The following is a 25,403-nucleotide window of genomic DNA, read 5'->3' as shown; positions in this document are numbered from 1 at the left end:
GTATTAACAAAAGTTGTAAGAAATATTGTTCTGAATAATTTTGTTTGGGTGTAATTAGAAATTCAAATGCAAGGTAACATCCTGTACCGATGTCAAAAACAAAAGCAGTTGCTTAAATATTGTCTTATTTGTACGATTTGATGATGAACACACAACGGTAGAATGTAGCGCAGCGTCATGTGTGGGTTGCACAGATCAAGCAGAAAGAAGCGAACCATATAATCAAGACAAATCACTGCATAATTCTGTGATAATGTATCAACATTTGCGTTCACATATGTGTGACAGCTAGCAGAAGTGAACGAGAGCAGCAAAAGGCAAAAGTTAATGAGCTTAATGCATTCTATTTTATCTTCGTTTCTTTCCCAGATGCCTCGGACTGAAGTCGCCTTTCATCCAGTTCCGGTCGGAGTTCGAGGTGCTCTCGAATAACAGCATATCATTGAACCTCACAGAAATACGACACAAACTGAAAAGTGTACAAAATTTGGACCACTTCATTCGTCCAGTGGATAGTGGTCGAAAGGATGACGGCAAGAGACAGCTTCTTTCGGGTTCTGGGCTGTCTCCATCGACTGGTGTGGTCAATACGCTTCCTAGCAACATGACGATTACATTTCTGACCACAACACCCCCATCGTTCGTGAATCATTTCGAAATAACGACAGAGAATGGCTATTCGAACGATATAGACGTAGAGAGGAAAAGCTTCAGTGAACATATGATATCTGATGATAGCAGTAAAAAGGAAAGAAAATACATCATACCGTTAGCACTGAAGACCTCGTCCAATGAAAAGGAGAAAACATCGTCCATATTTCATGGATCATCGACCAATATTGACGACCTCAAGCGCCATATTTTGATGCTGCAAAATCTGACTCAGTCTGATAAAAACTTTCAAAGCAAATTTGTGGTTTTCCCTTCGTTACAAAAGAATGGAACAGAGTCATCAACCGTCACTGCAGTACCAGTTTCGACAAGTGCTCCTACGACAACAACAACATCTCGTCCTCCTTTTCACCAAATGCCAGTGCTCCAAATTAGGGAAGATCAAAGTGCGGTTAAAACGTTTCCTGAAAAGTTCACACGGCTACGGCCAACGATCAATATGCCACGCCAAATCCTGCCCAACTCTCAAGATATATTATCCGATAATAAAGACGACATGTTCAAAATGGAAAAAATTACAATAGTCCCTCAGGTTTTCTTACAGAATGACCAAACTCCGGATTCCTCCGCAGATGAAGAGAATAATAACAATAATTACGGCCACAATAACGACAGAAAGAAAGAGATCAAAGGAAATGACGGAGAGAGTATCAAGAATAAAAAACCATCGCCGCTCGTCCATCATGGAACCAGTCCCAGCAGAGAAGGGACAACACAAGAGATAAGCAATAAATCTCCTCTGTCGGCCACAATACTACCATCGGCACGGAAACTCGGACGCAACAACAAAACCACATCGGCGGCATTGGCGTCTAGCACGCTACAAACAGCCATTGCCGCCAAAGATGCTGAATTCGATAATGCCTCTACACGTGGCACCAGCAGCAATGTACGGGGAAACGGCAAGAAACGAAATCGGAAAAATAAAAAGCCATCCGAACAACCAATTAACTCCAATCCGGTTCATGATATCCACGATGGAGTACCGAACCAAAGCTCAAACAAGACCAAAGCCGGCAGAAAAGGTGCTAAACGCCTTCAAAGACTCCAGCAGAAAGCATTTATGTTGCAGCAATTAACATCCAGCTCATCGACTGTTGCGTCTCCTCCTGCAACGACCGCGACGAACTTCAATCGAAAACTTTCGCGCTTCCGCCGGGCTGAACGGCTTACGAACAAAGCTCTGCGAACTCAGCTGGAGCATACTTATGCCAAAGATAGTACAATAGTTCCAATATACGGATCAATTAACGGATCCAGTGTAAGTGCCATAACCGGTCTAGCTAGTAGTAGTGTAAGTGTTAAAAATACCACAGTTTTTTCCATTGATAGCGGAAATAACAATGGTGGCAATCACAGTGAAAAAGATATAATCAACCTAAATCCAGACCTCTGCTACAAAGTGACCGGGTTAAGTGGAGGACAACAGAAGTTATGCGCTCAGCATACAAGTGTCATGCCAGCCATAAGCCGCGGTGCAAGAGCTGCCATTCAGGTAATGTACAGAAAAAAGAATGGTTATATCTAGGGGAAAATCTTATATGGAACGATCAGTAAAGCAACAGGTTTTAAATGATTATAGGCACTCACTAGTCACTCACAGCAATATCAAGATAGGAAGAATTACTGTTTTTTTTACCTGTATTAACGAGATTTTGTGCCCTAGGCTAGTTCATCTCGGGACCCACGCTTTACTTCCCTTCCGAAGGAAGAACTCACATTTTGCGAGTTTGTCGGGAGTGCGATTCGATCCCAGATCCTCGGCGTGATAGCCAAGTGTTCTAACCATCACACCAGGTCCGCTCCACAGAATTACTGTTTCCTATATCATATATTACAACAATGGACCTTCTCGTAATTTCACATGGAAAACGCTGCTAAGGACTGTATCGGAAATGAACTATAAACGTTCACAATTGCCTAAAAAATAATCTGTTCGAAATAAACATAACTTTATTTTTGAAGGTACTATAAAAATCTTTTAAATAAAGAATGGCAGTTCTGATTTTCAAAAAATAATTATTTAACTTGGACTTTTATCTCAAAGAATGTTCTTGAAATTTTGAACACCTCTTAAAAATTTGAAATTGCGAAAACTGTGGGAAAATATTCTATTTTTAGATATTTGAAACAGAGCATCAAAGTTCGACCAAAAAGTATGTGTTTTTTGGGATAGACCATATTCTGAATGTTGGAGGTTTTTCTATCCAAAATAAGAATTTTAAAAGTCGGTATTGAGTGATATGTTATGTGTACATAACTGCTAGTAATAATCATTATTTCCCAGATTTTTCCCCGTACAAATTTTTTGAAAAGTTAAAAAAAAAAAAAAAGTTATTTTGTGTGGTATACTCATAGAACCATATTTTCAATAATACTAAACATTTTCCAAATTTCTTCAGGCTGTTCTAAACTTAACTATATTGTGAAGATTTCATAGAAGAACCGGAATGAAAAGACCAACCGTGCTTCGAGATAGAGCATTTTGAACGTTTATAGTTGATTTCCGATACAGTCTTTTTTCTGACTTTTTTTTTGCTTTTGTTAACGTGCATTTTAACTAATGCTAATACTACACTGAGGCTTAAAAATAAATTCAACTTCAACTAATTCCGACTTACCAACCTATATTCTTGATGTTCTTCTGAAGCAAGTTATATGTTTAACTCGTTGTGACCAATCCATATTTTTTGGAGAAAGAATCGATCAGTGCCTTTATTTCATTGTTGGTAAAAAAAAAAATGGTGCGATTAACCAAGCCATATATTATTTGTTTATTATAATTTGTTAAGTTAGTTATTTTTGTTAATAAGACTGAGTCCACAATATGCCACACGTTTCGGTTGGCTGCTGCTTTTTTTTCAACTTCAAGAACGTCCTGCACTCGCCAAATCACTCTCGACCTAGTCAGCCCACCTTATCCGCTGTGCTCCACGTTGTCTTGTACGGTGTCAGGTCATTCGACCGAATGGTCATTGCGTCTTCTTCTTGCCGTTACGTTTCCACTGGGACAAAACTTACTTCTGAGCTTAGTATTGTAAGAGCACTTCCACAGTTATTAACTGGGAGCTCCCGCTTCCAATGACCATGTTGCATGTATAAAACGTATGGCAGACACGAAGATACACTACAGCCAAAGTAGTCTATGAAATTTCCTTCATGAAAAGTTCCTGGACCGACCGGGAATTGAACCCGTCCCCCTTAGCAAGAATTTTTCCTTCATTCAAATCATTTTTTTCCTTCTTTTGTTTCTAGTAACATTGTCAAATTAGTTTTCGGCAATAATTGTTGAAAAAGGTAAAAACCACAGATTAGTTTCCAGTTTCATAACTGCTGAATTGCAATTCATCCTGATGACCATTCGGGCCAATGACACTGCACCCTATTGTACCATTCAGATTTTTTTGCGAGCACAATCTTTGCAGAGTAACTTTTCGGCATTCTTGCAACATGCCCTGACAGAGCCGTATCCTTCTGGCTTTGACAACCTTCTAGATGCTGGGTTCGCCGTAAAGCACTGCGAACTCGTGGGCCATTCTCTCACCGTTCTCATAACGCTGCTTTAGACCGTCCCTAGCATGTATCGCTCGAAAAATCCTTGCAGGCGTCATTAGAATTCTTTTAGAATTTTTCCCAAAAAGTTCCCAGATATACCAGTAACAACCGTTCGTATGTATCAACTTTGAAATTCCTTAAAATTAGGTCGAATTATGTGTATGATTCAGGACTCCTTTGTACATATAGGGTAGTGGAGGTATTTTGGACCGGGCAGGTATTTTGGCCCACCTAGGGAGTTTTATGATATTTATCATATAATCTCTACTAAATCTTGGTAAATTTTGATTGGAACACGTAAAGTATTCAACTATGTGATGACCTTTATTGTGAATGTCAGTTAAATATGCTGTTCAGTATCAAAAATAGAGAAAATGTTTTCACTTCCAATGAAACGCACGGAAAAGCACCAAAAACAAAGAAGGTGACAAATTTGTAGTCGGATTCAAAGAGGTATTAAATTTTACCAATAAATATTTATTTCATGTGAATGTAGTTAGGGCCTTGTAAGAACTCAAAATAAACTGTTCTTAACCTCGGTGGAGCGATAATATTTATTAAAATGGTGGTTTGAGGTATGGCCAAAATATGTTCAACATAATCAGATGTGGACATATGTTGGACCACCTGTCAGATCCATCTCTCCAGTTCCTTCTAAAGGGAGAAAATATTCATGCCAATGTAATACTCTAAAAACAGATAAATAAAATAAGTTGGGACCTTCCGTGATCTGGGTTGTTATACGGTAATTTTACAATGAGATTGTTGTGGGTTCGACTTGTGTCCTAACAACTTTTCGACAAGTTGAAATTTTCAGGTGTTCAGTCATCCAGTTTAGAAAAGTTGTCCTTCTCGGCAATCAGTTGATGACTGAGACAATGTGTTATCTAATGTATGTTTGATAATTTACGTGTCATTCAAATTATTTTATTTTTGATGGCCTTTCCCTAGGCCTTTCCACTCATTACAATATGTGTGGAACGCCTTTATATTTAGCAAAATCACTAGACTTTCACGCTTCTATGAAGCGTTACGTAATTTATGCACGGTGACTGACGTCATGCAATAGTTAATAAATACACGTTTTGCGTAACATTCATTTTATGAAACATCATGCTACAATGCGTAAAAACTGGCAATTGCAACAAAATTTCATCTTTTTTATCATTACGTAATTTTTAAACGTTCCCTGCCTCAAAAAATGAATAGAAAAGATGTAAGCCTCACGTAGTTTTAACTATGTTTAAATTTTTGCTGAGGTGGCATTCATTTCATCAATCAATTGAAGTTTAATTTGGTGGGCCAAAATATGTGCACTTGGTGGTCCAAAATAAAATCAGGTGGTCCAAAATAGAAGCCCAAGATCCTTCAGGAATTTTGATATTTCTTGTATTTACTACAACAATTTTAAGTTCTGGTTGGCCTTTTTCGATAGAAAACATGTTGCTCTACGTAATGCCTACTTAAATTATCCATATTTTGAAGTAGAAACTTTCTCTTTTCGCTGAATTGTTCATCCACTTCCTAAAGGGGTCCAAAATACCTCCCTTACCCTATTCTATGAGAAATTTCCAAGTTTGTCTCTGTGAATCCTCACGCAGTTATGCGCACCGTCCATAGTTGCTTTTATCAATATGTAAGGGGATCGACTGTGATTGGTATTATGCTAGCGGGGATTTTCGGCTTCCAGTCTCTATGTAATCATAAACGGATATTGGTTCAACACCTGACGTTTCGGTCACATATATTGTGCCTTTTTCAAAGGATAGATACAGTCCCTCCGTTTACTCTCGTGAGGTTATGTATGTATTAAACATAGTCGCACGTCTTCACTTCAGACGAACGAACGTCCTAAACACGCAAAATGTCCTAAACACGCCATTTAGTCTTTAGACTGTAAGCCGAAAATCCCCGCTAGCATAATTTATCAATATGTATTGTAAACTTCCCGGGTTAGCCGTTCTTGTAACCAACCCATGTTTTATTTTTCTTAAAAACAGTATTTTTACTAAATGGCACAAAATATGCTTTTTTAGGCATTAAATCTAAGCAAAACACAGTTTGATCTATTTTTGTAATTATTAGTTAGGCATCATACACAAATCCATCGTAGATCACTTCCCGTTGCATTGCAAAAGTCTACCAATAGCACCAGGGCAGGTATCATAAAAAAAAGATGCACTGCACACTGAACACAGTTGGGCCTTTAGATCATGAAGTTCTTAATTGCAGAACTTGCAGAACATCTGTAAAAATACCTAAGAGTCACTCAGTTGCTTTCTGAAGCTCGTGTACATGCTCATGACAAAAAAATCTATACCGCGCGTGCCTTGAAACCTTAAATATGACTCAAACTTCAAAATGGTTCAACCTAATGGGGTGTTGCTAAAAGGAAGGTTATGTAATATATACCTCTTCTGATGCCAGATGTCCACGTGACTCAATTTTTTAGCTTCTCAGTATAATTTAAACTACAGCTAAAAATGATATGAAGTTCCGTAGTCTGCGGGTTAAAGCATATTTAATCTAACGGTAAAACACGTGATCAATTTCACCCTTGCGATCAATTTAACTCCGGTTTACAGTATGCCTAATATTGTGGTTTGTGGAGCGGACCTGGTGTGATGGTTAGAACACTTGACTATCACGCCGAGGACCTGGGATCGAGTCCCACTCCCGACAAATTCGCAAAATGTGAGTTCTTCCTTCGGAAGGGAAGTAAAGCGTGGGTCCCGAGATGAACTAGCCTAGGGCTAAAAATCTCGTTAAAACAGATAAAAAAAATATTGGGGATGTTTCGTTGTTGTTAACCCTCTAATACCCAACCCCGCCTTTAGACGGAGTATACTTTGAGCATTTTTTTAATGTTTGTTTCGTGGACAAATTTTTTTATATTTTTGGCTGCTATTTAAGACTTTTCAGAAATCATTGTTTATTTTGTATTGAATCGCTACAATAAACATATTTTATTTTTTTCCCCAAATTATTCTATCATAGTAAAATAATTTAAGGGAGTCAAAATTACTCTATTTTTCTTAAAATTACACGAAAAAAATGGTTTGCTTGAAAAAATAAAAATAAAGAATCATTTTCCAAAACATGTTTTTACCGCACGCAAATAAAACCGTTCCAATATTCAGGAACAAAAAATCACGAAAAACAAAATGCATTGCTTGTTCAAATACGTGATTTATTTCCCGTTAACGTGACCACAACATCCAGCATCCGTGAACAATTATCGTTCATTCTGGAACGCAGTTCATGCCTGCTCAATCAAACTAACTACTTCGTAACGCTTTTCAGAAATGCGAACCAAGATCACGATATTGAGATACTCAACAACTATATTCGTGATTTGGTTCCTAAGAGCGTGAACTCCCTTCATGCGCGCTGTCAAGGCTGATAACGCATAAACAAACATCCAGCCGGTAGCCAGCGCCCCGTGTGTGTCGCGAATATTTACTTCTGTCGAGTATACATATTTCTCTAGTCGACTAGTAATAATTTAACATCTAAATGAACTGATTTAACTAGAATTGTTGTTGCAAAAATAAAGGTAGTGAGTGAATCTTTCATCGCAATTAAAATAATTAGGTGTGTTCTTGTGGACGACTGCTCTTCAGCTGCTGATGTGCTGCTGAAGATATACGGGTGAAACAATTGCCCCGGATAATCGTTGATAATTAGTTCAGAATCTGATCGTGTTAAGTGCAGTGTATTTAATGATGAATGTCCATGGTCTTCGCCAATCATGAGCTTGAATTAATGTAAGTAAATTTTTAAAATGATAGTGAAAGTGCGATGAAAGTGCTGACAAAAATGGGCATGGCATTCTCTTGCCAAAGGCAGACCATGAAATAAATTATCATATCCGTGATCAAAGTCACGGTTACCAAAGGTAAACGTAAACAAGGTTCCTACTTCTGGGAACAACGTTCTCGTTTACGTGAACGGATTGATTGTTGATAGAACAGAAATCACGTTCCTAGGATTTTTGTGATGAGTGCTGCTCGATTTTGCAGGCGTTACGTACTGCTTGCGGAACATAGTTCTTGCCGATTCCCGAATCCATGATTTTAATTCATGGTGTATTTTTGTAAACCTTGTTCCAGCTGGTTCACAAATTCGTGACTAGAGTTTGACGTTTTCCAGAACGGTTTTCTTAGCGTGCGATTTTGGACGACGAAAAATGATATTTAGATCAAAATCAAAAATTAGGGTATTGGAGGATTAACAGATACTGTTGTGATTTGGTGAACCTTTTCTTATAGTTCACTATTTCAATAATAATTACAGTGGTAAAAATTATTGGCAAAATGCAGATTTTTGTAAATGTCACGTAGACCTGTTTCATGCACATGCGAAAGTTCAGATTTTGAATTCGCTAGCCAACTAAAATAATATGCGAGACGTTCATAATTTTAATATTGAATAATTTGACAAAAAAAATCTTTCATTCTACACAATTACTAATTGTTCATCCTTTCACGTATTATTTCAGGAATGCAAGCACCAGTTCAAGCACCGCCGATGGAACTGCAGCACCATAGAGGACGACACCGTTTTCGGACCAGTTTCAAATATAGGTTTGTAGACTTGCCCTATCAACAGACTGTGACCGGGTCTATCCTATCAGGTTTCCTTTTCTTCGTGCCGCCTTTGAGGTTCTTTATTTTCCCATGTGTATACAAACCGCCAATAGAGCTAAGCTACCTCTTACCTGCTACTGCTGATGGTCTCTGTCGAAGGTACCTACCACTCAAATCACGGTCCATTCATCTCGGGGTATGTCGGCAGATGATTTTCTCTACTCATTTTTTCTGCTTCTTGCGGTCAAAGAAAGTGTCCTTGAACTGTGCCATAATATGTAGATGCGAATGTATCATAATCCTTCATAAGTATACTATGAATAACAGAAATTATTTAGTGGTTTGCTTCGAGTTGCCTTCTCAAAAATTTGACTTTCTGAAGCATATTAAAAGAGACTGATTCAAAGCGTTTTTCATTGTTATTTTTCTTGGCATTACATTCTCCCTGAGACAGAGCATACGTCTCAAAAACGAAATCCACCGTCTTCAGACTGACAAATCAAAGTCTTCAACACAAAGCTAAGGCTAGCTGTGGACATATTCTTTATTTTTTTTTTATCGCGGGGTTTTTTTTTCTGAATAATAGGCGTGAAGTTTAACTGAATATTGTCCACGTTTTCATAAAAACTAGTCTCACATAAACAAATGTTTATTTCTTGTAGGTAGTGATATATATATAGTCACAGACTAGCAGTGATTAAAAAAATATTTTACAGTCGATATGTACTCTAAATATGTTGCTTCAGCTTATTGATGAATATCTTTTCAAACGAATCACATTGCAGTCTGTGTAACAAAAATATTCCTTTGCTTTTATAGTCAATGAACCATCAAATGAACGTTTTTCAATGCATGGTAGATTTCCACAGACATGCTGTTATCATTCTCCAGCGTGGTGAGTTCTTCTCGCTAAACTCGCAATTCTTTGTGTATTCCATACATAAATACTTTGGGATGGAGGCCAACCCCTCTATACAAGTTGATGCCGACTGCGGGTTGCTTACAAAATGTACCCACCCGCTTTGCAACCAATCCAAGCGATGATATCTTTCTATCTAACCGTATCTTGCATGAATGGAAAGCAAGAACCATGAACAACCACTGCCCGCCACTGCTGATCAAAAACAGTCAATCCTACTAGTCGACCCGTTTCGAACGCAGAGGAAAGTATAAGGTTAAGGATAAATGCAGTTTCATGCTCGGCACAGTTATTGTTATACGCATAAGCACGATATGAGAGGGATCTGTCATAACGTAAACCGATTATAAATTAATCCCGAAGAACAGATTCAAACGCAAACAACCAAAAAATATTATCTTTTCAATTAAAATCCGATACCTCTCGATGTTGAGAAATGAGCATTGAAACTGAAACACAAGCATGATCAAACGGAAGTAAAGCCGACCTCAAGTTACGCAAAGTCATCACTGAAAGCTACTGCTGCCCACGATAAATGATGAATAATGCTTGCATCGTCATAGGAAGACCGCCTCTTGTTTATTCTGAATTTAGTTGAGTGGGTTCAAGGAATGGGCTCTCTTTTTCCGATGCACATTAGGATTGGTTTAAGTTTTACAGCATGAAAGGATGTGATATTATATTTTCAGATTTTATTTTTCACTATTGCCAGAATGCCATAAAAATAGATGTTATTATTACCTAATACAAATACTAAAACAAGTTAGCCCTGTAATTAGAAAACAATTATAACGTCATTGGAACATCTCCAACCTCTTTTTAAGTCCGGCGCTGGGTAAGCGAAATCAAATGGGGTAACATTGGGTATTATTGGCAGGTTTGTTCTTTTCGTCGTGGGAGATTTTTGTAGGTCAAATTGCCTGAAACTTGGCCTTGGTATAATTTGGCTTGGTTGGGAAAGACATGACGCCAATTTTGAGTTCAACAGATTTAAAAAACAAACCATGGCGAAGAGAACAAAACAGCCGAAAATACGTAAGTTCCCCTATACTGCAAAGACAATGAAGAATCTTAACATTTTTATACACTTCTCCAATCCAAGACAACATTTGTCAATGTTTGTTTTGTATACATTGTAGATCGACTCATAGGGCACTGCATGAAATTCTCTCCTTCTCTTTCACTCCTACAGAAATTTTGTAAACAACAAGGCCACGAAACTTCAAAATCCCATACAAAATCAAAACAGTGCAGTGCCCTATAGATCATAATTATTAAAATCATATCGAAAGTATTGCCATACTAATTACACACAAATCTCATAATACTGGAAATGTTTCTAAATTTAGATTATTGTGTAGTTGTTTGCATCTAAAGTACTTTAAAAGATTCTATTAAAAGTAAAAGTAAAGGTTAAAATTTTACGGAAAATAATGCTTTTGGAAAATTGTACCACAAACCTTAGAAAATCGCGTATTTAAGTGCTGTTGAAATGAAATGAATGATGAAATGAATGATGAATGTCATGGTGGGTTTTTGTGGGCCGAATTGCCTGAAATTTAGGCATATAACTCAGCTTGATTGGGAAGGATTTGAGGCCAATTCTGAGACCAACCGGTTTCAAAAAACCCCCCATGACGAAGAGAACAAAACTGCCGAGAATACGTAAGTTCCCCTATATATTTTCAATTTTCAGCAATCGTAAAATTCATGTCATTTAACATCTGGCCTATTTTCTATGAAATAAAACTATTTTCAAAAATCATTACTATAATAAAAGAATGTACTGAACAACGAAGCAAGGGTGGTTAAATTTGAACTACACGTCTTCATTTTAAAGCCTTGTAAAGTTGTCCGTTTTATAAATTGAACAGTCCTTAGGACCATATCAGGTTAACTAAGGCGACATAACAGTGCGAGGAAACCGTAATTCTGAACAAGGCCAATATTGAATATTGAATAGCGTTTTTAAGGAAAGTCGATAGCATTGGCTTTCAATATTAGAGTTAGAGCGCTTTCTTGTAGGTCCGGTCTAGCCGCACAAGTTCCGCTTACTTACCTTACCGATCAGGCTAAGGCCGGGGTGACCTCTGCTGTACATAGTAGCCGCCTCCATTCCACTCGGTCCATGGCTGTTTGTCTCCAGTTCCGCATTCTGCGTAGGGTCCGCAGATCGTCCTCCACTTGGTCGACCCACCTAGCTCGCTGCGCTCCATGTCTTCTTGTACCGGTCGGATGACTCTCGAGAACCATTTTAGTCGGGTTGCTATCCGACCTCTTGATAACGTGACCCGCCCAGCGCTCAGTAGTGTGATCGCGCGATAGTTCCCGCAATTCAACTTGTTGCTCTTTTCGTAGATGGAACACACGATACCTTCTATCCACTCCTCCGGTAATACTTCCTCCTCCCAAATCTTGGAAATGACCCAGTGTAGTGCTCTCACCAATGCTTCTCCACCGTATTTTAGAATCTCGCTTGGTAGTTGATCTGCTCCAGCGGCTTCGTTGTTTTTCAACCGGCCAACCTCCTCCTCAATCTCTTGGAGGTTAGGGGCCGGAAGTGTTTCGTCCTGTGCACATACTCCTAGATCTGTTACCACGCCACCTTCGGTACTTGCAACGTCGCCATTGCGGTGCTCATCGTAATGCTGCCGCCACCTCTCGACCACCTCACGCTCACTCGTGAGAATATTCCCGTGATTATCTCGGCACATATCGGCTTGCGACACAATGTCTCTGCGCGAGCGGTTCAGCTTCTCGTAGAATTTTCGTGTGTCGAAATGATCGTGGTAAAATTTTAAGTCTGTATCTCAAGGCTAAGTGGTCCCTCAAGGGACCTAAAGTTGTCAAAAATGGTATGGGCCAAAAAAACGTGAAATTTTTTTCGACAAAAAAAATACGCTATTCTACTAAAACCGGTGATTTTCAGACCCAAAAGGGCCAAAAATGTGCTTATAATTGCGATATCTCTACTAGATACGGACTTCAAAATTTGACACGATCATTTCTTAGCTGAAACGATCATTTTCCACTAACGAACTTATAACATTTTTAATTCTTGCAAAATAAGAGACGGCCTAGTCTGTCCTTAGCGCGGTATAGCTCTTCCATCGCTTCGCGATCTCGTTCTTCTTGCTGGTGCTTCTTCATCCGGAAGACTGAGTTCTGCCTGTTCCGCGCCTGTCTGTAACGTGCCTCATTCGCTCTCGTACGGTGTTGCAGCATTCTCGTCCATGCTGCATTCTTCTCGTCGCCATTGAGGTGCTCATCGTAATGCTCCCGCCACCTCTCGACCACCTCACGCTCGCTCGTGAGAACGTTCCCGTGATTATTTCGGCACATATCGGCTTGTGGCACATAGCCTCTGCGCGAGCGGTTCAGCTTCTCGTAGAACTTTCGTGTGTCCTAAGCGTGGTACAGCTCTTCCATCGCTTCGCGATCTCGTTCTTCCTGCTGACGCTTCTTCATTCGGAAGACTGAGTTCTGCCTGTTCCACGCCTGTCTGTAACGTGCCTCTTTCGCTCTTGTACGGTGTTGAAGCATTCTCGCCCATGCTGCATTCTTCTCGTTTTTCAACTGTTCACATTCGCCATCGTACCAGTGCAGTCGTTTCTGTGATTCGGAGTGGCGAAGCCTAGTGCTGTAGCCGAGGTACTACCTATGACGGATCGGATGTCCCTCCAGCCATCTTCAAGTGTAGCTGCGCCAAGCTGCTCTTCCGTTGGTAGGGCACCTGCTAACTGCTGCGCGTAGTCTTGAGCCACTTCTACGTTACGCAGCTGCTCGATTTTGAGCCGCGGCGTTCGACTTCGACGCGTGGTGATAACTGTCCAAAGTTTTGAGCGCATGCATACAGCGACTAAGTAGTGATCCGAATCTATGTTCGCACTGCGGTATGTGCGAACATTATTGATTATATCTGAGAAAAAATTACCGTCGATTAGAACGTGGTCGATTTGGTTTTCTGTTTGATGGTCGGGTTATCTGCTTTGTGGGAATTTTAGCGGGGGAAGAAGGTGCTTCGGACTACCATACCACGTGAGGCTGCAAAGTTTACACATCGCTGGCCGTTATTATTCGATACGTCGTGCAGGCTCCCTTCCTACCTGCGCGTTCATATCGCGGGCAACGATTTTCACGTCAGGCGGCGAGAAACCATCGTATGTTTGCTCTAACTGCGCGTAGAACGCTTCTTTCTCGTCATCAGGTCTCACTTCGTGTTGGCAGTGGACGTTGATGGTGTTGTAGTTGAAGAAACGACCCCTAATTATCAACATGCACATTTCTGCGTTGATCGGCTGCCACCCGATCACACGTTGTCGCATCTTGCCCAACACTATAAATCCTGTTCCCAGTTCATTGGTGGTGCCACAGCTTTGGTAGAAGGTAGCCGCTCGATGCCCGCTTTTCCACACTTTCTGTCCAGTCTTACAAAGTTCCTGCGACGCCACGATGTCGAAGTTGCGGGGATTTAGTTCATCGTCGATTATCCTGTCACATCCTGCGAAACCAAGAGACTTGGAATTCCATGTTCCAAGTTGCCAATCGTAGTCCTTATTTCGTCGCGTGGGTCTTTACCGATTGTATCGAGTAGTATTTTCTCCTATGTTATTCGCAATGGGGATTTTTACGGGTGGCTTATTGGGCCTACGCCAACACTCCTGTTTCGCCGGAGGGCCATCGTGCCAGTTCTGTTTAACGTCCCAACCGACACTGGGACGACCACGCTGATGGGGCTACCACCTTGGATCTAGCTGGGCGTTGTGCAGCGTTTCTTACTCAGCAGCTGGATGCCAGAACAGACGCTGTACCTCCTCAATCTAGCTGAAGTCAGAAGGACAACAGTGCCCAGGCTGCACTACCAGCTAAACACACAACTCTTAGCTGGCGGTCTTTGTCATCGCTTGACCCATGGAAGCATGAGGTAGGAACTTTTGAGGACCAGAGCTATGTTGGACGCTCTCCTTATCGACTCACCGTTTTGTAGCACAAGATCCGCATATATCATATTTTTAAATTCAGCTTCTGAAATGAGCTGTTGGAAATAGGGTCCTAAAATGAAAAATATTTTCCTGGTTTTGTTGTATAACACGAAAAAGCATGCTATTCTGATATGAATAGTATTTTTTCCGAACTTAAAACAATAACAGTATGTCAATTTCTTGATTCTGCTTTAGCTGACAGAGCCATGTGGGAAATTACACTGTTGAAAATGCTTTGACATCCATGTGTACAACAGAACATGTGCTCGATGAACAAATTGAGATTTTAAAAATGAAAAGAAATCCACGTACTCCGGCGAGACTCGAACTCACGACTCCCATTTTTCTAGACGGGCGCTTCTATTCCTTCAAGCTACGGAGTCACTCAACTCTCTCCGTCGCCAGTAGGCCTAGAACTGAACTCGATTCCACAGTCGCATATGGTTATCTTCTTTTCACAATCCAAACCTCCTTCGGATGGCATTAGATAAACATCTAACACATACACTGTTGTGCACATGTGTGCCAAAACGGGAGTGGAAATTATTTCTAATTGTCAAGAGCATCGTACACCGTCTCCCAATCACTTATGGGTATGACAATTAGTGTGCGGTCGGACTCTCGACGGGTCGGTCCTCGGCCGACCGATTACGGTAAGGGTGACCGTGACCGTAGTACCTTACATTAAGTTGCTTGACGTAATATGAATACTCAAGAAATGAGTATGTCATATTAACCAATGCTTGATCGATTTATGCAGAAATTGAGATAGGCCTTTAGGAGCCTATTGAATCTAGACAGAGATTTGATTTAATTTCCGTCGTACGAAGCACCGACCAATAATGATCGAGTGTTTTGTGCACCACGCCTCAATCCTCATAAGTCCAAATTACTAATTCAAATTAAAATTAAAATATACTAAATGTAAAACCCCATAAATTTCATTAAAATAATAAGATTAAATTAGCATTTCTCGAAGTCTTCGTGGCGTGGAGCGGACCTGGTGTGATGGTTAGAACACTTGACTATCACGCCGAGGACCTGGGATCGAATCCCACTCCCGACAAACTCGCAAAATGTGAGTTCTTCCTTCGGAAGGGAAGTAAAGCGTGGGTCCCGAGATGAACTAGCCTAGGGCTAAAAATCTCGTTAATACAGATAAAAAAAAAAAAAAAAAAGTCTTCGTGGCATAATTTGAATTCGATTTCCGTCATACTTTAATGTGGACACTATGGTACATAGGATGGTCAAAAATAATAAAACAACCATAATTGTTTAAGCCCGTCAAATCCTTCGCCATCCAAGGAAATTAATAATTGATGTAGCTAGCTTTTTTTCTTTTTTCTCTCTCAGTCTCCTTGATGGGTTGAAAAAGGAGGCCCCATTTTGCAGCAGTAAAATCAAACATTGGAGTACCACAGAGCTTTTCTGGGGTGTGAATTATTGGTCAGATCAATACGTGAATCGTGCGGACTGAAAATTGAACGGTGGTGATCGATGAAAAACCGTTTCGCGAACTGCTGCTTTGATGCGTTTTTCTTCGGCATATGCAAATCAGGAGGAAAACGTCAACTTGTAAGTGGAGTGAAATTAAAACGTGAAATTAAGAAGATTTATTCGGTTATGCATTTTATTGATTGTCTTACATTTATGCTTCCATCTATTGTGTCATCGGTGAAATAGCCGACAATCGAATAGCTTAATCGATCGCTGAGTCGTTGAACAATAAAAATAATGCGAATATCACTACTGTTTGGGGGCTGTTCATAAACCACGTAGACTTTTTGGGGGGAGGGGGGGGGGGGGGGTTCTGACCAAAGTCTACGCTCCATACAAATTTCAATTTTTTTTGTATGGACAAAAGTCTACGAGGGGGGAGGGGGGTGGTCTAAGATGGCCAAATTTTGGTCTACGTGGTTTATGAACAGCCCCTTGTGTCTGTGATGTTTCCTTCTCAAGTTTTCCACTATCAAGCAGAATGTTTCAAGTCAAATGAACAAGTTCATAATGACTGACGACTAAGGCGGCGTGTGCAGGTTTTTCTTCTAATCGTTAATCACATTGCAATTATGTAATTTATCATCAACATTTTACATTGCCCTCTTCTTCATTTGTGTTTCTACAACGACGTGTCGGTATCTTTGAGATGTGAGCAGCTTTTCCGTGGTTCTCCTCCTCTTGCTCTGCCGGACGTTAGCTGGCTGATGGCGTGCTTCGGGCACATGTTATAGATTCTTCTTTACGATGATTGAGATTATATTTTTCCTGTTTATAATTGAGTTTAATATTTTCTCTGCCATGGATAGTACCTACATGCAACTCCAAACATAACCTATATATGCACACAAAGCTGCCGATATGTTGCCCTCAGCTAGCTCCGAGCAACCCATCTACGTATAGCGTGCTAAGAGCGCACCCCGTTACCCCTTGAAGTATAATGGTAAAATGTTCACTTACATCTGATTCGTCACGTCACTGAAATGTGTTAGATTATAGCGAGTTTCTCTTTTATTTTCTGCCGCTCGCTATGGCCAATGGTTCACAATTTCCTCTGCACATAGAGTTCGTCTAAACCCAGTAGCAGACCTGCTAGATCTCTTCGCAGGTCCCTACCATTTTTTTTATGATACTTCATTCATTCGTGTATATTGAATATTAGCTACTCTTCCAATCACGTCACACAGCTGGAATCGTCTATCCCGGGGAGATCGACTATTTGCGTATGAAAACGGATTGAAACTCATGTTAATTAGTTTATACAATTTACAGAGAGCGAATATTCGGACGGAGAAATAAAGCTACCCTTCATATTTGGAACATGCAGCGAAAACATTTCGGTAGTTTAGGCAGACACAGTCGTTGGAAGTTTAATAACTCTCAGACGAAAAATAAGAAATTATATTGATTAAAAATAAATAATCAAAAAAAAAAACATTTTTATTCAATTCAGTATCATAATTTCTATTTTATACTTACTCATTTTAGTATCATAATGACCTATTTTTCCGTGCTGGTTCATAATGCAACTAAAATGAGTTGCATAATGAAAAAAGTTGCATAAAGTTCATAATGCAACCCATTTGAGTTGCATTATGAACATTATGCAACTCAAATGGGTTGCATTATGAAAAATATCATTGCATAAAATGTTGTAAGGAACTCGTTGCAAAATTTGATTTGTCAGCACTCTTCGTATTTATCCAACTCGGCAAGCCTCGTTGGATAAATGTACGACTCGTGCTGAAAAAATCAACTTTTTGCAACTCATTACATAAATAACTATTTGCAATTCAGTGTCATATTTTTTACTACTCATATCAGTATCATATTGGCCAACTTTTCCACACTGGTTTCTTATGCAACTCAAATGAGTTGCATAATGAAATATAGTTGCAAACTTATTTGAGTTGCATTATGAACTTTTTGCAACTACAAAATTCTATTTTATACTTGCCGTTTCGGTAAGGTAACGGCCTACTTTTCCTCGCGAAACCAAACGATTGCATTGTGATTCATAATGCAACTCATTTCGGTTTGATTGACAACCTCAATCTGATCTCAAATTCCACGGCTAGAGCTTGAAAAACTGTAACGGTTATAGTACGGATTGCTTGATTCAAATTTTGTGTTTAGCACGATGAAGCACGTGGCCGTTCCCATTCAACCACAGCGAAGTACGATGATATTGATGGAAACCATCATATTCTAGTGAGCATTTTTCTTTCATTGCAAAACTATAATGGTATCCAACTCGTTGCAAACCTCGATTTTTACAGCACTCGTCGTATTTATCCAACTCGGCAAGCCTCGTTGGATAAATGTACAACTCGTGCCGAAATAATCATCATTTTGCAACTCGTTGCATAAAAACTATAATTTTTCAGCGAGAAAAAAATCAAAACTAAAACTGATATTTGTTCCAAAGCTGATCAAAACATAAGATTGAAATCAATAGTAAAAGCTTTACTTTGAACACAAACTTAAAATTGCATTGCGGTGATTGTTGTTCTTTTGTTGTCATTCGACTTCCAAGCTAATTCCCAGTTTCTTATATCACCTCGCTTCCTGAAATCACGTCCCCTTTCGACAGGGCAGTCGGCAATAAAATTTTCCCATATGGAACACTCAATGTTACCCATCCCGGAAAAAAGCATGACAAAAGTGGTTGTAAATCCCTAATTTGTTCCGGACGTATGGTAGACATTATGGAAATATTACGGTGACGCAGGCGACGTCATGTAGCTTTACTGCGGAGGGTTTGAGCTGATATTTTTTTTCTTCTACTTTATAATGAACCAACCCTCACCGATGATGTACCGCATATTTTTTACAGTCGATCATACAAAACGCTGATTTGCATATCGTCAAATCCCCCTTGCTCGTCATTAGTCAGGTTTAACAATGAAATCATAGCAGCATGTTCAAATTGAATGACAAAAAAGCACAAACGATACACTTTTGTCTATCTAGGTCAGCGCTTTAGAAAATTGCATTTAGCTTTCGCATTTTTTCTTTTGTGCATAACGTCCACACACTCAATTTATTTTGCCGAGTTCAGAAAATAAATTGCCGAGAATCCAACAGGTGACAGCTCGGTAAAAGTTCAAATTGCCGACTGACCGGCTAAAGAAAGAGAAGCTTGAATGTTAAACTTTGAGGAACACTTCGGTAATGCATTATCGAGAATTTCAGCACCCTATAATACCAAAGTTCAGTAAATTATTATTTTCTTATCGGATTTTCAAAAAGAAGAAGAAAAACAAAATAAATAGGATAATTAAGTTTTATTATCTGTAATTCATACAGAAATAAATGATAAGAAACATGTCAAATACACGTGCTGATCTTCGCGAAGTACGATGCAAAGCCTGAATCAGAGGCAAAAAACCGCACCTCGAGGTGCCGTCAGGAATCCAGGAATTCTGAGCATAGTGTTTTTCTTCTCAAAAAGTTACAAACTAGAAAGTAAACGAAAAAAGCCAACACATATTTGTAAACACCATTATCAGCATACATAATTTCTTGAATGAAAGAATTCAGTAACAAATTTTGAAAACGACGTATAATCAATGGTGTAGCATTGATTATATGTCGTTTTCAAAATTAGTTACTGAATTCAGTTAACCCTCTAATGGTACCTGGGGTGCATTGGACCCCAGAGCCACTTTGAAGTGGTCGCAAAAAAGTTTGGATTGACATATCGGTTCCATTTTCATAGTACCTTCAAACTACACCGCGATGAGTCATTTGTGAAAAAATAGCAATAGTTTCATGGCGTACTATGGATTATTTTTTATGTCAAAGTTGAACAGGGCGATTTTGGTCCCCTGGGGTCCATTGGACCCCACGACACGAATGATTGTATCTTTTGATCGTTACTTCCTAGAATAATGCTGTCTTCGGCAAAAGTGTTCAATACATCAAGGGCTATTTGGTAAGGGGCATGTACAAATGACGTTATTATTATTAACATTTTTGTACAATTTTCAGGGGGTGTTGAAAATTGTACAAAAATGTTAATAATCCTCGTAACCTATTTTCCCATACCTAATACATGGCGTGTAGCCTTATCATGGACTCTCCCGTCACCCCCTAAAATGCTACGTCATTTATGGACGGACCCTAATGAAAATTAGTTTGTTTTTTTTTTCTGCAAGATGACGCTAATTGATGCATATCAGCCCAGCATCCTAGATACCTCGAGCGACAAGCGTCCTCAAATAAGGACACTTCTTTTGAGGTGAATATCTTGAGAACAACATAATACATGTATTTACATACTGTTTACAATAGCAAAACATTATATTTGGTAGATAAAAATGGCTCACAAGGTGGCGCAAATGTATCTGCAAAGATAAGCTAATGATAACATATAGCTGAGATTTTTTAGTCACATTTGAAATTGTAATAGGGTAAATCGCCAATTGTTGCACGGCTAAAAATTCGCCAGTTATCCCGGGTAGAGGTAAAATACTGACGATCAAAACATGATATTGGTTTGATTGATATAAGAGATAAAAGATCTGAAAATAATATCTTAAAAATGTTCCTGGAACATCTGAACAATATCTTAATTTGATATTTCAAGATCATACGAATAGCTCACTGCTATTGGTTAGATCTTACAAAATCTAAATATGATTTGATGATGATGTCCCAGGAGTGAATTTTTGATTTTATTTTTAGATCTTTTATCTCTTATGTCAATCAAACCCATATCACTTTTTCACGACACTTATCAAAATAAGCTATGATTGAGCTGTTTTCCTCTACTCGGGATTGCACACCCCATAAGAAAAGCATGGAGTGTGCAACAATAGGCGAGTTTTTAGCCGTGCAACAATTGGCAAATTACCCTATACATATGATACGCTGATATCTCGTTCGAGGGAAAATATTCGAAGCTGATGTCTTCGGCAGAGATATAATTTTGGTGTTTTCTGCAAAGATGTTCGTCTGGCTAAGCGTTGCCCGTTGATGCAGTTATTGGTAAGAAATTCTCTTAGCAGGATGCGCTAGGGTGAAAAAAGTATCTTTCACGGATAATATTGGCCCAGTAAAAAAAAAATAACAAAGTTGGCGTCTTTGCCATAATCGTACAAATTATTGAGAGCAGCTTATGTGAAAACAAAATCCTGTTTGAAATCATCTTGCTAGATCCCTAGCCCATTCCAGGATTTCTTGAGGAATTTTTCCACAACTTTCTTCAGGGATCCAAGAATTTCGTCAGGATTCCCTCAGGATGCCTTCGAGGATTTTCCAATAATTGCTTCAGGGGTTCAACAGAAATTCCACCAGGAATTTCTCCAATAATTACTACTATACCCGAGCAGAGGGGAATATCAAATTAATAACTACGAAATCACAAAACCTAATTTTATATCTTGTTTTGTTATTATTGAATTATCAAGGCATTACGTTTCCATAACATGTTTTGTTGAACAATCTTATTTTGTTATGACCAAGCAATTGGTATGCAGCCCTTAAATAACATTTCAATATTACATTCTGTTGTGGAACAAGTTTGGTTATTATTGTATTATTGAGAATGCACAAATACTTTATGGTATTGCTATCTAAACTAAAACAAATTTTGAAACAAAACCTACGTCATTCTACAACGTTATTTACAGCATTTTAGGGAAAGCAACTGCATATTCACTCATCAATTTGTCTTCCTCTTCCATTTATCATTACATCCAAACTGAGACAAAGTGCATGCCCCATATCATTAGCTAGTATTCCGTGGGAAAAAGTTTGCATAATGCACCAGAAATACTATTTAACGATTTTTTGAAAAGTGCGCAAAGTTAGGCCCTAGGTGCGCAAAGTATGGTACGCTTACGGTATCACATTTGATAAGAGGTGTGGTATATTACGTGACATGGAGGTGCTGTAATGTGTACAAAACAAAGTCCCTGCTGGGCGGCGCGAGGTTTTGCTAAATTTCTGAAATTGACTGAGTTGTAGCTGAAAAGTACCCAAAATACCAGCCACTGCCCAAGTGGCGCAGTAATATCGGCGTTGTTGTGGAGTTAGCGTATTGAAAAGATATGGTCTCTCGTGAAACATGCTTCGTAATTACACTGTTGAAAACGCTTTGACATCCACGTGCAGCACAACAGAACATGTGCTCGATGAACAAATTGAGATTTGAATTATGAAAATGCTACGGTCAACCTTGGCTTGGTCAGCCAAAGCAAAATCAAGAAATTGACATTTATGCTTCGTAATGATTACTTTGAAGTCAATACTTTGGGCCTAGGCTGGACAGATATGCTATTGGTGATTTGATGGTGCATGAAGAAGAAGAAGAACGATGGTGTTTTGAAAAATCCTATCCCTACCACACAGGAGAAGATCTTAAAATGCCTCTATAAAATCTAAAACAAAATCTAAATAAAAACGGTTTGATGTACGGTGTAAGACTTTGGACGGACTACATATTGAACGTATAAATTTAAATTTAACATTTTTTTCTTGGTAAGGTACTTAATTTGTACCAATCACCAATTGGGTTTTCAAATTAAGAATAATATATTGATTTTTTGATTTTATTCGAAAGAGCACCTTTTTTTAAGCCAGTATGATTTTTTTCAGATTTTTTTGATACCTAAATTCAATTACAAAAAGATTTTTTGAAATCACCTTTTGACAGCTGGGCAACTGCTTGACAGCTCCGCCCAGTACGAAATGCGACGAGGGGTGATTCGACAAATCGCTCCCATACAAACTTCAAATCGATTTTTAAATAGGTTCCCGGGCACCAAAGTTCATGAAAATTTGGATGTCGGCTCAGTTTGGCATGTAGATTGTGAATATGGAATTATCTGAACACCACTAAAGAAGCCAATTGCAGCTGGTCTATGGAAAATTCCACGTGTATGGCAATTCGGGTTTTTTCTTAACTCACGATGACCAGATCGGTTCAGTCGGATTTGTTGTTGGGAATCGCGCTACTTGGGCGGTGGCTTCTATATTCGTCTGTTTTCCACTATAACTCAGTCAAATTTGAACCAATTGACACAACTTTTGGAATGTGGTGAGATAGGCATAGTATCTTCCCGTGTACAACATTTCAAGTCATTTGGTTCAAAATTGACTGAGTTATAGTAGAAAACAGACGAATATAGAAGCCACCGCCCAAGTGGCGCGATACCCTTGATGGAAAAAATAAATCTGGATCACATGAGATCAATATTGTCAAAATCGGAGAAAATTTATCGCAGATATAACCATTACATAGTTTACCTTCTTTATTTTATTGTCTGCTGTTTCATATTATGAAGTAAAAAATAAAGGCATTGCAACTTCTAGAAATTTCATCAGACTCTTCCGTATTTTTTATTTTATTCATTGCTATAATTTGAGTTTTGGGTAAATATAGCATCATAGCTATTGATATGTTTATCTTTGTGTTAATTTCCTTCTTTCAATATCCCAGTCCCGTTACGGTGCCAAATTCCTATCACTTTTCTACGATTCCCAATTCTTATAGGTTAAGTAAAATTTTACCTTCAAAAAGTGATTCATCTGCAAATGAGTTTTTTTATCTCAAAATTGAGTAAACTTAGTTGAATTTATATGTCATTTTAACAGTACTGCTATTCTAACCTCTAATTATAACGTCAAAAAGTACCGAACAGACTATGTATTACGAAGTAATGAATGTTAGTGAGAGTGGAGATAGCAAATATGGTACCTACTAAATAATTCTAATCAATAAAAATGTCAACTATACAGACAATTCTGCTCAATTGATGATTGCATTTGTCTATTATAACTTTTTTCTTTCGATCTATTATTATTCGATCATATATTGTTTGACATTATTTCATAAATATCTTTTTTCATTACTAAAAATAATCTAAAACAGAATAAAACTAAACAGCATCTGCAGAAGTAATCATATCGGCATATGATATAATTACCTTTTACCTTCGCTCACGTAGGTACGTGTATAATCGCCGTTCTCACAGCGCGAACAAAACAAAAAATTAAAAAAAATCATCTCCGTCTGGAAAGAATCTTTGTCACCGCCAAAATGCACCCCATGACGAAGCTCAATCATAAATAGTCGACTAGCAACTTTTTCGTCGTTCTCTTTGTTCCGCAACAGCCGACGACGGGCCATGCGAACGCCACCACTGTTATTAGTGTTACAGTGCACATGTCTGCGCACCGCGATAGCGCTGTTGGTAAGAGAGAGAGGTTCATTGTTTGATCTTGCATTCAAATCACTGTCTATTTTTGTCCTGCGACTGGCAAACATGAAATGGGGGAATGGGGAAACTGGCAATACGTAGAACCAGTGAAGCTTCTATCGTCCCTCACCGCAAGTGCTGTGATAGCCTCATTGGTAAAGGCGACTGAAAATTTACGATAGCAGGATTGGAGGTTCAAATCCCGTCCATGATTGTAAGTTTTATAATGAATTCGAATTTTTTTATGTGACCTGTTATTTTCTAAAAATAGAATAACACACTTAAAATAATTACCCAAAAATGAGTAAAAAAAGTTAGTTTTTACCCTAATTTTGCTTTCGAAATGTTATCAATAACTCTTTAATATCAAAATTTGTTATTGAAATATTTCCCAAATTCACTGTTATTAAGTTGTTATTGCCACTAACAAAACATGTTATTAAATTGATTTTTCAGGAACAAATTTTTGTTATGTGACTTGTTATTTTGCCGCTTATGACAGCCAAGTTTATAACTCAATATGTTATGTTAATAACATGAAAATTACTAATTCCGTTATGCAGTTATTTTGCCAAAATAACGCATTTTGTTATGCTGTTGTTTTTCTCTTCTGCTCGGGTATGGATATAATTCCTCTTGCGATTTCTGAAGGAATTTATCCCGGGATTCTTTCAGAAATTAATAGAGGGATTCTTTCAGTAATTTCTCCCAAGTTTTATCTAGGAGTTCATCTGGAAAATCCACATTGAATTTCTCCGTAAATTCTTCCAGGAATTACTCCCGAGATTACTTCACAATTCAACTAAGAATTCCTATAAGCATTCTTCCAGGAATGTTTCCCAGGATTGCTACAGCAATCCCTTGCGGGATTCCTCCAGGAATTTCTTCCGGGATATCTCCAGGAACTCCTCCATGGATTCCTCCAAGAATTGCTCCCGGGATTCCTCCAGCATTTCCTCCCGGGATTCCTCCTGGGATTCCT

At 38.8% G+C, this 25,403-nt stretch overlaps 1 protein-coding gene across 2 annotated transcripts in view; it reads left to right on the top strand.

Moving 5' to 3' along the window:
- The window catches only part of LOC109622251 (protein Wnt-5), a 112,988-nt gene that overhangs the window by 48,467 nt on the left and 39,118 nt on the right, over positions 1 to 25,403 (top strand). For both annotated transcript variants that reach the window (XM_029872261.2, XM_029872260.2), the window contains exons 2-3: positions 370 to 2,167; positions 8,729 to 8,813. In XM_029872261.2, the coding sequence (XP_029728121.1) occupies positions 370 to 2,167; positions 8,729 to 8,813 (1,883 nt within the window). The remainder of the gene's footprint in view (positions 1 to 369; positions 2,168 to 8,728; positions 8,814 to 25,403) is intronic.

The sequence above is a fragment of the Aedes albopictus genome, chromosome 2 (genome assembly GCF_035046485.1).
Source record: "Aedes albopictus strain Foshan chromosome 2, AalbF5, whole genome shotgun sequence".
Taxonomy (NCBI): domain Eukaryota; kingdom Metazoa; phylum Arthropoda; class Insecta; order Diptera; family Culicidae; genus Aedes; species Aedes albopictus.
This window is presented reverse-complemented; position numbering and strand designations above follow the sequence as displayed.